Below are 13,477 nucleotides of genomic sequence, written 5' to 3' on the forward strand. Positions count from 1 at the left end.
GGCCAGCTCTACCAGCAACATACCATGGCTGGAGAGTTGTGCTGCTGTCAAGATGCTGCTTTTCAGACTCACAGTGAGGCAGAGCCAGCAGGACAATTTCCACCTCAAAGGTCATCAGCTCTGCACGCATATCCTGGTGGTCACAGGCTTTTCCACCCATGCCTGTGACCCTGAGGACCTGCTTTCCTCCTCTTAGTTACAAAAGTGACAAGACTTTGACTCAGCTTCTGGGAGAAGACCATAACGGAAATATCATCCTGGAAAAAAAAAAAAAACAATGGCCATTGTTACAGACCAGAAGAAATGGAATTATATCGTCCCTGTTTGGAAAATCAAGATTTTAGATAGAAACAGACTAGGTTAGATATAAGACTAGGTGTTAGATACAGATATAGATAGCAGAAATAGATAGACTTACAATAAATAGACATGTAGAGACTGTTGGTACAGGCCATAGTATAACCGTAGTGTTTAAAATTTGTTACTTTATGTCAAAGTGAGGGAACTACAAGAGGGGGGTTAACAACAAAGCAGAAGGAAATAAATAATTGCAAAGTTTTAATGAGTTTTGCAGCCCTTTAAGAAAGATGAAAGGCCATTGGAGATTTAACAACGAACAAAGGCAAGATAGAAAAGAAAATCAGGTGCATGTTAGTGGAGATAAGAGCAGCATGCAGCCAAATAGCACATAATGAACAAAAATTTCCACTTCGTTATATTTAAACCTTGAAGAGAAACTTTGCTCTTTTACACTATCACAATATGAAGCCTAAAAGTAAAATTGTGCTTTGAGGCTTTAAATAGATTGTGTCTCCCTGGCAATTTTAATTAGCATGCTTCTGTTTATACAAATATGTCCATAGGGAGCTGGTTTGAAGAATAGAAGAATAAGCCTAGATAAGTATACAGAATAATTTTAGTATCCATAACTTAAGTTTCTGCCCATGAGCAAAATGATCAAAAAACCCCATAAAATTAGTCTTTTTAGATTATCCCAAATCCCTGTTAATTTAATACCCTATTTTCCTAGCTTGCTCATATGATAGTGCAAATAACCATCTCCAACAGAACCACCATTACACAGAGCAGTATTTCAATAAAATGAGATTGTGAGAAGGAAGTTCTAACTGCAGCTAAACTGGAGCTAAAAATATCGGGGGGGGGGGGGGGGGGGGAGGAGAGAAAGAGCACAAGAAATGGAAGAGAAGGGAATACAATGGAACCGAAGGGCAATTGCTCGTTATGTCTCAGTGGAGGGAGACAGACTTCAGACTTCTGTTTTCTCACAACAAACATTTAACAGTCCTGGGAAAGGACTTCGACTTATGGAGAGTCAAAGAAATAAATTTCCATCTATACTCGACATTCTGACTGACAAAGCCATAACCACTTTAGATCATTTCTTTTGAAGCCAGCAGTCTTGGAAGGACTGGAATATTGTGTTATCAGTGATAAACACTGCAAAACATTTCACTGCATGCATCACTTGAGGGCAGCAGAGCAGTCTGAGGTCCAAGGAGTATTCCTCATTTCCCAGGCTAGGCACCCCGGCTACCAACCTCTGAACCTGATACACGTTTTCAGCAGGCCAAAAACCCCCTTGTCCCCCTGCAGCATGCAGAAGCATTCCCGTCCCTCTACAAAAAGCCTGCTGGCACCAGCTGAAAACACTGGTGTTACTGCAGTGGCGAAGGACAGAGATGGAGAGTGGGTTAGTGCTCAAGAGGCATTTAGTGCAGAGGAGCACATAAAGCTTAGGAGCATGTAAAGCTTAGGTTGCGGAGGACAGCAAGCAGACAGCAACTGGCACGCAGTTTGTATTTTCATTCTCTAAGCCTTTCATTGTTTTTTTAAGCCTGCCTTTTCTGAAGTTTGAGCTGCTAAGACATTTTGGAGAAGTCTGAGCCGGCAGGTACTTTGGGTTCAGGTTTCCTTCCATTGATCCACTGTCACAACACACAGTAGAGGAGGGCTTTGCTCAAAATGTTCCCAGCGCCTTACTGATAAAAAGTTAAGAATATGCCTTTTAATTCAGTGTATAATGGGAAAGAAATTAGAACTGCCTTTATGTAAAGCATACCATAGAGCTGGTTAAAAGAGCCTGCGGTAAATGGAGATAGCTTTAAGATATTTCCAGCTACAAAATAAATCCGCTGAAGTGCAATGTTGCACTCTTTAATAATTACTTTTAGAAAACAAGCTGTATGACATTAACAAAGCCAGTCAGGTGATGATCATTAACACACAGCAACAAAGACCACGGGGTAAAACAAAGAAAGGACAGGTTTGTGATTCCTGAGGCAACGTCTGCAGAAAGAAGAGGCTGCAGACAAAGCAGTCTTGCCCTCTGTGCTCAGAATGGGCTGCAGACAAGCCGGCTGGATCCAGCGGCTCTGTGACAGTAGTGCTGCGCTTCAGCAGCCTGTCGTCCTTCCAGGCAACATGCTTTAAAATCAGGGGAAAAAGGTTCTTGAAAAGTTGTTGTCCTCCTTTACAGCCTAAATAGCTTCTTTTTACTAAGCACAAAAAATGTTCAATGTTTTTTACTAATCCCATTGCTGGAGCAAACATGATCCTTCTCCATTTCAGGATGGTTTCAAACCTTGCTAGGAGGAAATAAAAGCTAAAATCAACAATCCATTCAGATTTCTTACTCTCGGAGAATAAATTTTTAAAATGCTCTTTTGCCTGGTGTAGGATCAAACTTGGGATGCTTGAATGTTTTGGGGTTAGCATTAGTAATAGTATTGACACTTTTCCCTGATTGTCCTTCAGATAAACCAATGACACAGAAAACCTTGCATTTCTCACACTCCCCAGCATGAGTGCACCAGTCTGGGACTGCTTCCCCTTGTCTGACTCCTACATCAGTTCCTACTCAGAAAGCATCTGGTCTCTGGATATATTCAGAGCAGGCTATCTCCATGTGCAATATATCATAGTGGATCTAGGCTTCTTGGTTGGTTGGGTTTTTTCTTCCTGCAGGAAACAAGTCTGTCAGTCTTTCTCCAGCCCCTACCCTATAACTTGAAATGCTTGGACAACTTTAATGAAATCTGGTGGAAAAGCATGAATCTTAAAGACATTAAATTCCTATCATCTTTTGCAAATCAACAGGTGAGGAGGAAAGACTCTAAGCAAGCATTATTATTTCTGCTGTTTCACTGAAGATCTTTTTTAATTCCATGTTCCACCTTCTTCACAACAAGTCCCAAGGGTTGCCTTGAAGTGCAATAGTTTGGGGTAGTCTTCTGAGTAGGCAAAAATCTCCAGGCTCCTATTCAGGCATAGCACCTGAATTCACAGTGGGACCAGCCACAGGTGGCCAACACTCCTCTAGTCCAGATTGATGGACAGCCATTCAAGGATGCCAGGTATGCTGCTGGGGTATCCAGTGGGATCTGCACAGACTGGGAACAGGGGAACAACTTTGGCTGTACCTGACCCATAGCCTCCACTCACAGCAGCACCCAGCAGGGTGGTGTGTTTTACCTACGCCTCCTTAACACCTGTCCTTTCTCTGCATGCTCCCTCCTTACCAATGACTTCAGCTAGAATTGGCCTAATTGCCCAGCACTAAGGGGAACCAAGCACAGAAAGTAGGTCAACAGCAACAAAATGACCCATCTCCTTCCCTCCCTCCACTCCACCTCTCCTGAAAGAATGCTATCGAAAGGTGACTCACCATTCCTCTTCCTCTGAACGTGTGGCACCCCCAACACAAAAGAGCAAGTCAAAACCCCAAGTTAATTTTTTTCTTTCAAAATTTGATTTTCCTAAGCAAGAGATCCCTATGTTACTAGATACAGAAACTCTTATTTTTACTTAAGGATTACAACTAAGGTTGCAAAAATTATGGCATGAGCAATTCTGAGCACCCTATTATTTAGCAGCAAGGTCCTGCTTTGATCCGTCTCCCTGCTGACTTCAATGGAACTGTACTAAGTATAAATTAAAGCAAAATTCAGTCCATCACCTCTACTTTAGGCTTCATGCATCCCATTTAAGCAATGCCTCCACCTTGATTTCACCTTGCTGTAGTCAGCAAAGAATGCTGATATAAATGGTGTTGTGCTTTCATGTATCTACTCACTTTGCTTTCATGTTTAAGCTGTACCATTTTACCTTACCATTAAAATTACATTTAGGCAAAAGTGAAAGAGTGTAGAAAGAGTGTTTAATCTCATGTGCTCTCTCTGGAGAGCAAGCCTCCATTAAGATTTTTCTGTTTCCCTGTACACAAATAGCAAAAACATGTATTTTCCAGTCAAAAAGAATGAACAAAGTAAAAAGTGTATTAAAGAGAGCACAGTCACTCATTCTAGCATTTTTCATCTGAATGGAGAAATAAAGTGTTATTTCTTCAGGAGGCAGGAACCTACATTTCAAAAACGAAAAAATATGCTGAGATCATCAATCATGTTAGTAGGAATTAGATGTCCAATCCCTCAGACACCAGTAACAATCCCAACCATATTGCATCAATTAGCCATTGATTGCTTTTGAAGAGGCAAGAAAGCTTTAGTGCTTCTCTCACTTCCCTCACTATCATGGAAGAGTGCAGCACAAAGAGCGGTACCACAGGTCGCAGCCATGGCCACATGGATGGGCTTTCCTCTTACGGGCAAGTCAAGGTTCCATTTGCCCTTGAAGATTCCTTTCTGGTTTCAGGGGGAAAAAAAAAATCAAGTAAGTCTGTGTATTAAAGTTATTTGTGACAGTAATTTTCTTTTGTTCTCAAATGCTATCTGCTGAGCAGGCTCTACTCATTTTCTCACAAAACTTGGGGATCGAAGAACTAATTCCTTGGCCTTGGCAGAGACATAAAACAAAAAAGAGGCATAGCTGTACCTTCCTTCAAAATAATGCCCTTTAAAAACATCATGTGCAAACTGGGTGTCACACAAGTTCTGAAACTGGAAAATTAATCCTAACCTTTCAGATAAAGTTACACTCAGAAGTGTAACTTTAAACCCTTTTACATATTAAAGCTAGATTAAAAAGACAAGTCCACTTCCCTGCATATCAATGAAAACTTACTAAAAAATACAGTTTGTTGAAATGAGACGAGACTTTACAAGTGGTTTTCAAACTTTAACCAGACAGTCTGGTTAAATAAAACCAGCAAATACAACCAGTAGTACTAGCTGCTGAACATGAAAACGTTAGCATTTTTAAAAAGCACTTCAGTCTATCTATTTGACTAGTCACTTGGAAGAGCCACCACATGCTTTTGCCATTGAACTAAGGCATCACTGACAGCAATCTCACTGCTCAGCTCCAGTGTGAGAATCAGGATCCCACAGCAGGCTTAGTTTTGCTCAAGGAATCTCTTTAGAAGTGCCAAATAAAAAGAATATACGTATCTTTATACAGGCTTGAACAAATAAAACCACTGCTAAACATGGAAAGAAACATGGCTGTAAAGCCAGGAAGAGCACCCCAAGCATGCTTTATTAAACAACAAAGAGTTTACCCAAATGTTCTTTATTTACCTGAAAAAAAAGACGTTAAGATGATATTCCCCCGACTTAGAAGTCCAAGAGAATTTCACCCACCGCAACTATTGCCATGTAAGAATATGGACATCACTCTGATCATATCACAGCTGAAGATACAGTCCATATCTTGACTACATTTTAGTCTCGCAACTAGATCATTTCATGCCACACCTCACCTGAAGCCACATTTGCTGTTATTAATGAAGCCTAAAACCTCAGCAGTGTTGGCACCATTTCTCTGCTGTTTCAAAACCAGGTGAACTAGATTGTGACCAGTGGTGTTGCTCCTAGGCAGAATAATTTTGCCTTTTTCGGAAAAAAGTCCTGTATCAGCAAGAATCAGAAAATCTGAGACTTCACTTACACAGAGATAATCATAAAATACACTGCTTATGCTGTTTATGCACAGGAAGAAGCAAATGTGAAATATGCATGAGGAGATGCACATTTATATGACAAATCGATTCATCACCAACAGTTCTGGGTTTTATTGTGCTATGATAAAAAACGTGTAAGCTACACATCAAAAGAAAAGCAACAGCGGTAACACAGATGGTGCAGGCCACAGACATGTTACCACATATGTAGAGCAAGAAGTGAGCAATTCAATCCGGGACAGATCTCTAGCTGATTTTGGGTAGCTATAGCATTTTTACCATCCAAGAACCTGTTCTGGCATTTCAGTCATTCCTGGTGAAAAGTCTTTATTTTCCTAGAAAACTGAAATTTATTTTAAACAGCCCTCCTTTCTGTGTACTTTCATTTGTAAAAGACTACAGAAATTTAAGAGGAATGTTACCCTTGTAAGCTTAATGCTGCCAGCAACACTTACTTTATCTTTAGCGAGTGTACTACTTTGCAACAGAGTTCATCGCTGAGGAAGGGCATCTCTTATCACAACCAAACTTGTTCAGATTGGTACTTCACTCCTACACAAAGTGAAGAATTTTTACCTTCCTTTTGCTTTCTTAATCCATCTTAATTCAAATTCATGTTTTGCTTATTTTCAGGAGACTTCCAGTCTCCTTCACAGCATCGTCCCATAGGACAATGTACAGTTAGGCCAAGATAACAAAAAAGCCATTTTTAGCCAGCATTTAGGATAAGGATATTTTATTTGATCAATATCTGATGAGTCTTCAACACTCAGTAAGTTGCATGAAACATGGGGTGGTACATAATACAGAACAATCTTGTACATTCAGCTGTTGAATCAGAGTATGGACTATTTGTTGCAATAGTTTCAGACCACTAGGCATAAATCTCTGATTGCCCTTAAGTTCCCAAGCCTCATTCCTGCTATCTAGTATGTATTCTTCACAGTGCCATAGGCCACAGATATTCCAGATGGTCCATGGCACCCTGCGTATAATAAAGTCTGAACTTTTTGTTCACTATTACAGTAAGCCACAATGTCTCCAAATAGTAGGGAACTAGCTGTACGCTTTACACTTCTAACCTGCTTTTAAGTCTGAAGAAACAATCCTGACAGTCTTGCCTTTACAATCAAGCTGATTTTTAAAGATTATTCCAGAGGGAAATTCCTAACATTTGTAGCTCGATTTGTATACAAAATCTGTATAGCCAACCCACTATTACTGCCAAGTCCCTTTTCTTTTGCTGTAAGCCAGTCACCCTAAGTACATTCTCATACGTCCTTTTATCCTTACCCAGGATAAGATTGGAGCTCAGCCACCAAGGCAGGAAGAGGTTGGAGGGCCAAACCACACATAAGGAGGATGGTCCCTCAGCTACTGTCCCGAGTACAACGAGATTATCTTCTCTATTTACAGATTTTGTTTATTCCCCCTGGAATCCTGTTTTTAACAGGTCAGCCTGGGAATTACCCCCGAATACAAAGACTGTGGAACCACAGGACACTCAGGGAAGTGACAAAAGCGGTGAGAGCCACTGACAGGACTTCAGGGAAGCATATTGAATAGTTGTGACCAAAACAGGAAGGTAAGCGAAAGGTGTACAAACTGGCAAACAATAGACAGCCTGGAAATATCTTAGAAACTCAGCATTCTGTGGGAATGCACAGAAATCTAAAGGAAACGTGCCTAAACTCATGTATTTCGAGCATCACCTCCCAGCTGCCTCACCTCACGGCACGGAGAGACTGAGGGCCTAAGACACAGGATGCCATATAAAGATCACAGCCTCTTGTTACTCCTGGGGGCGGCTGCCGAGCAGCGTCCCCTCAGGCAGAGAAAGGCGGGTCCGACGGGTAACTGCCCGTCAACCGCCGGTAACGGACCCGGCTGCACGGAACGAACCCCTCCGCGCCCGCCGGCCTTACCACCCCGTCAGCGCCTCGCAGGCCCCGCCCCCGGCCTCAGGCCCCGCCCCGGGCCTCAGGGAGGAAGCGCGCGGCGCTGCCCCCACCATGATGGCGGCCAGCGCAGGAAGGGGCGGGCCGCAGGGTGGAGCCGCGAGGGCAGCGCCGGGGAGCGCGGCAGCGGCGCGGCGCCGGGCAGCGGTGGGAGCGGGCGCGGGCGGCCCTGCGCTGCCCATCCGCGGCCGCGCGGCGCGGGGGGCTGCCAGCGAGGCGGGCGAGGGCTCAGGGCCGCTGCGGCCGCTAGCTCCCCCCGCACCGCACCCCCCCGCGCCGCCTCAGCGGGGGCCGCTCTGGAGCGGGCCGCGGGCGGCTCCGCCCCCTCCGTCCCCTTAAAGGGCCCGCGGCTTTGCGCGCGGCCTCCGCCAGTACTCGTCTGGTGCCGATGGCGCCGCTCCCGGCCGCCCTGTTCCCCTTCCCGTCGCGCGCCGCTTCCTCCCTCCGTTCCCTTTCGCTTCCGGGGTCAGCGCCGCCGCGGCCGCTGCTCGGTAACAAGCCCCGTCCTGGGGTCCGGCCGGGACCGCCGGCAGCCGCGCCCCGCGCAGGCCGCGCCGCCTCGCCGTCCCCATGGCCAGCAACCCCCAGCCGCAGCCCCCGCCGCCGCCGCCCCCGCCGCCGCCCCCTCAGCAGCCGCCGCCGCCGCCGGGGGCTGGGGCCGCCGTCGGGGCTGGCGCTGCCGAACCCGAGCTGGTCTCCATGATCGTCAACCACCTCAAGAGCCAGGGGCTCTTCGACCAGTTCCGTCGCGACTGTCTGGCCGACGTGGACACCAAGGTGCGGGCGGGCGGGCCCGGCGGCCGGCGCCTCGGGAAGGGAGGTGTTCAGGTTCCCCGCCGGTGACCCTCCCCGGGTTCCGGCACGCCGGAGGCGGGTCGGGCCTCTCCGAGAGCGTCGGGGCCCAGCCCAGGGAAGGCAGCGGGTTGCGGGGCAGCGCGCTCTGCGCTCGGGGTGCGGAGCGGCCGCCTGGGCCCGCGCGGGCCTCCGGCACGGCCTGTGGCCCCGGGACTCTTCCCGACGGCTCTGGGGGCAAAGCTGGAGCCGCTGTTTTCGGAGGGGAGCGCCGGCTCGTTGGCGGTGCAGGCACGGCGGGTTTTGTGGAGTGTTCTCAGCGATACGCGCGTATGCAACACGCTGCGATTGCCGCGAGGGAGCGGGAGCGGCTGCGCCTTCAGTGTGTTGAGGGGGTCCGACGGTGCTGCTGGCTTTTCAAGCCCGGCCTCCGGGAGGATAACTGCTTATCCACACGCTCCTGTCCAACCTCTCTGTTGTTGCTTTCTAGCCAGCCTACCAGAATTTGAGACAGCGTGTTGACAACTTTGTTTCCAATCATTTGGCGACTCATACCTGGAGTCCTCATCTCAACAAGAACCAGCTGCGAAATAGCATTAGGCAGCAGGTTCTCAAGTAAGTGATGTTTTGAGTGAATGTTGTTATGTACCGGAGTAGGTGATGGAGGTTCTAGGTCAAGTGTAAAGTGTCAGTTTTCTTCAAAGGAACTTCTGAAGTAGCTTTTCTTTTTGTTATGTTTAAAACGTGGTATTATTTCAGTCAGCAGCTCACCATCAGCATTAGTCAGACTGCAAATACTACTTTGGCTTGTTTCAAACCTGGGATGTGACACCCTAGCTAAAGTCTGTTGACTGTTGCTTTAAGCTAATGAAGATTAAAAGCATTCGATAAACTAAACTCTGCGGGGTACAAAGCTGAATTCACAGAACAAAAAAGTAAAAGGATGCAGATCTAGTTAGAGAAGAGGTTTTTCAGAACCACGGTTATGTCAAAATGATGTCAAACACTTGTCTGATGTTATGTCATTTCATGAGGGTTCCTTTAGTTTTTAATCTCAGAACTTAGAGTAATAAATATTACAAAATTTCTTCAAAGTAGCATGAGTTTGGCCATTAAATTGGGTCAAACAAGGGATTTGGGAACAAACTTACTGTGCTGTGCTCTAATGGAACCACTGATAACTTGTACTGAGGAGCTGTTTTGTCTGGGGAAAAGGTAGCAGTTGTTGTTTGGAATTTATTTAGTTCTTTTTAAAGAAGCAATGAGGACAAGAGGCAGTACATGCCCCCCAAAGGATTACAAGGGTCTAAAGAGAACCATAGAAAGCTTTCTATTACCATTTATTTGATTTTACTGAAGATTAAGGGGGTTCTGTAAAGCAGCTGAAGTCTAAGGTGTCCCCTGTCTTGAAAGTCACTTAACGTAGTAATGATTAGTTGACTAGTTGTCCCTCTTGCCTTCTGTAATTTGTCTGTTTTATGCTATGGGATTGATAGCATCAGGTTCCTTTTTTTTTTTTTACAACTCTCCCTTTTATGGTTAGATAATATTTGATTTGTAGCTATAACCAGTAATGGTATAACAGGCTGTTTGTTGTGTTAATTTCATGTGGCTGATTTGCATTGTTTCTCTAGAATTTTTTTTCTTGGTTCATGAGGTGTAGAGAGAGCTGTTGAAATTCAGGCAGCTGACTAAATATGTAGCTGCAGTGATGCTCAGAAAATGCTAATGCTTCATTGGAGGCTCTTAAGAGTGTTTGCATCACATGTAAATGAGCTTTTTCATTAAGATGTTTTTGAAAAGTAATTTTTCATATTAAGTATTCATGTAACTTTGTTCCAGGTCTGGAATGTTGGAATCTGGAATTGACAGAATTATTTCTCAGGTTGTGGACCCAAAGATCAACCACACATTCAGACCTCAGGTGGAAAAAGCTGTCCACGAATTTTTAGCCACATTGAATCACAAAGAGGAGGCAGGCCCCAGTACAGCTCCGAGTGAGGAGAAAACAGATGCTTCTATTACAGTACAAGGTATTCTGCAGTTTCTCTGAGCAGTCTTAACAAAAGTTTGGTTTTTGAAAGAGCAGAAACATTGAATAGGTTTTCCGCTGGCACAAAATTGTTAGCATCAGTATTAACAAGGTGTATCCAGGCAGCATACTTCACTATGTGTAAAGGTAGAAGAGAAGAGAGATGTCACCATGTTACCACCATGTCTGTCACTTCTGCTTGACATTACAAGGGATCAGTTTAATGTAGGGAAAGAAGTTGGCCTCTAAGTATTATAGGATCAGATAAGACATGGATTTAAGAGAAGCGTGATTCTTTTTTTTATGCATTGGTGGACTGGAAAAAAATAACCTATTAGACACTTACCTGTCTTAGTGCAGTAGTTGTGTGCAGTAAAATTTGAATGGCTAAGGTCCTCTCAGAAGCCTAAGTTCTCCTGTAAATCAGCCAGTCTTTAGTTTGTTTATAAACACGGCACTTTTGCTGTATGGTTTTCATTTATGTTGCCTGGTATTGACTTCTAAACACTCCTGTGGGTAATTGTCCATTCTTTCCCTTCCTAACAGACTCCGCAGCAGTCCATCTATTTGTAACCAGACCCTTTATTTAAATCCCAGCCCTTTTCCTGTGAGGCCCACTTCCTTTAAAGTAAGTGGGTTAACAAGGCAGCTGCAGCTCTTAGTGCTAGTCCAGTTAACCCTTTCCCATCTGTCTTCAGAGCTGTTCCTAAGAGGATGGGAAAGTGAGAAGGTATTTCTGATAGTCCTGTTGTTATAGAATCAGTATGCTGCTGCTGAGTCCATTTTCCATGTTGTTTATGGAGATACCAGAGGTATAACATAGAGACTCTCTGCAGTATTCTGTATGGTGGTTCTTTGGAATCATCATCCTACTTGGGATGATGATAAAATTGAACGGGGCTTGTGTTCAGAGCAGCTTTCCTATTGACAACTCCCGCTTTCTTTGGCTGATCTTAGGAACAGCAGCATGTCACAGAGCAAAATAAATCTCTGGTAATCAGATAATTGTTTCAGGAATGCAGCTTCTTGTTTGGTTGTTTGGTTTGGGGTTTTTTTTGCCTTTTTTTAAAACGAAATTTCTAAATGCAGAATTATTCAAACCTTTTAGAAGATTTTACTTTTTAAAATAGAGTAATTTTGTTTCCTCTTTTCACTTGCTTAACATTCTGTCTGACCAGAATTACAATGGAGAAGGTGAACTAAAAATATTTTCTTTTCAAGGTGTCTCTGCTACAACTCCTAGTGGCAATGTAGCTAGTGATGCAATGTCCATTTTGGAAACAATAACTTCTCTTAACCAAGAAGCAAGCGCTGCCAGGGCTTCATCAGAGAACTCAAATCCCAAAAGCAATGACAAAGTTTCAAAAAGACTCTCATCTCAGCAGAGTGTGGATGGTAGCACTGACAGGGAGAGAAATGCAGAGGACGTGACAGACAGAGAGAAAGCAGTTTGTGATCTTTCTGTAGAAGGGACTGAAACATTTGCAAAGTGTGAAGATTTAAATGAGCTTCCCTGCCAAAGTGAAGAAATAAAGAATTCAGCAAAGGATACTAATAATTTGACTTTTACAAGTAAAGATACAAGTAAAGAAATTCAACAGGAAAGTGAAGATCAGAAGAGTAAATTATTAGATAAATGTGACAAGAAACCAGACGGCAGTGAAAAAGTTGAAAGAAGAAAAGAAAAGAAGGAAAAGCTCGACAAGAAGTCTGACCATTTAAAGAAAAGTGAAGATACTACAAAGTCAAAAGAAGAAAAGCAAGCAAGAGAGTCAGAACCAGTGAAACAGTTAGTTCCAGAAAAAAATAGCAATAAACATAAAACAAGTGAAAGCAGTAAAGAAGCTAAGGAAGGTATGGTGTGGGCAATGCTCTTCCTTAAAATGGGGGGAAAGAGGTTGGGTTAAGTGTATTCAGGACTTGAACTGGAAATATATTTGGAACGTAGGTTCTCTGCTAGTTCTGGCAAATTTGTTTAGCTAGCCACAGGTGTGTCTTGATTCATCTGCTTCAACTGAGGTACCCAAGTTAGGAATCAGATGAGTTTTGATTCCTCAAGTGTACGATTGGTCATTTGCCTTACTCTGGCAAGTTCCCTCAATGGCTCCAGTCTGCATTTAAAGTTTGCGTTGTACCTCAGGTTTAGTTTTTGTTTGGAGTAAGCATTACTAAGCTAACACACATTTCATTAAGGTGTTACTTTTTTTTTTTTTTTCCTCCTGTTTCTTGTTCTGAAGATGACTTTGTTTTCAGTGGCAAAAGTTTCTCGGATACAGTGTGCTGCATTACAGCCTTTTCTTTGTATATTTTCCTTTGCAAGAAAATACATCAGTGGATTCAGATATGGAAGTGCTCAGTGACATCACTGTCAGCTCCGTCCACACCAGTGACCTTTCTTCCTTTGAAGAGGAGAGTGAAGAGGAGACTGTAATTTCTGACAGCACTGAAGAGGGGGAGATCACATCAGATGGTAAAATACTTAGATTGTTAAGTAGCAAGAAAGAATGCACAATGCTTTTGTTGAGTGTATCATATCATAAATTGGAGGGTTTGCAGCATGTTTTCTTGTATTTATTTATGACAAAAGAATTTGAGTGTGGAATGGATAATATTTGTGCAGTTATGAAAGACAAGTAGTGGACATACTTCTTGGATCCGTTTTTTAAATGGCTTGTTATATTCTAAACATTGTAAATCTTATTTGTACTGGGATATTTCAAAGGCAACAAAAATATTTTTAATGGTGATGGATATGTCACTCTTCTCTGTTGGGTTTTTGTTGGTTTTTTTTTCTACCATCCATTCTGCCATGAATTT

General features: G+C 43.7%; 1 protein-coding gene and 1 long non-coding RNA gene across 3 annotated transcripts in view; one reads left to right on the top strand and one right to left on the bottom strand.

Moving 5' to 3' along the window:
• LOC136007409 (uncharacterized) overlaps positions 1-7,824 on the bottom strand; it is a 37,687-nt gene extending 29,863 nt beyond the window's left edge. The window contains exons 1-2 of the long non-coding RNA XR_010609687.1: positions 7,607-7,824; positions 24-257 (exon numbers count right to left, since the gene is read on the bottom strand). This is a non-coding gene — a long non-coding RNA (uncharacterized LOC136007409). The remainder of the gene's footprint in view (positions 1-23; positions 258-7,606) is intronic.
• Positions 7,825-8,159: 335 nt separating this feature from the next.
• The window catches only part of BOD1L1 (biorientation of chromosomes in cell division 1 like 1), a 37,564-nt gene continuing 32,246 nt past the window's right edge, over positions 8,160-13,477 (top strand). Inside the window, exons 1-5 of one of the 2 annotated variants that reach the window (XM_065659192.1) lie at positions 8,160-8,613; positions 9,119-9,243; positions 10,471-10,661; positions 11,882-12,514; positions 12,981-13,130. In XM_065659192.1, coding sequence (XP_065515264.1) covers positions 8,407-8,613; positions 9,119-9,243; positions 10,471-10,661; positions 11,882-12,514; positions 12,981-13,130 — 1,306 coding nt within the window. In that variant the 5' untranslated portion in view covers positions 8,160-8,406. The remainder of the gene's footprint in view (positions 8,614-9,118; positions 9,244-10,470; positions 10,662-11,881; positions 12,515-12,980; positions 13,131-13,477) is intronic. The other variant, XM_065659184.1, reaches the window with a different exon arrangement.

The sequence above is a fragment of the Lathamus discolor genome, chromosome 1 (assembly GCF_037157495.1).
Source record: "Lathamus discolor isolate bLatDis1 chromosome 1, bLatDis1.hap1, whole genome shotgun sequence".
Classification (NCBI taxonomy): Eukaryota; Metazoa; Chordata; class Aves; order Psittaciformes; family Psittacidae; genus Lathamus; species Lathamus discolor.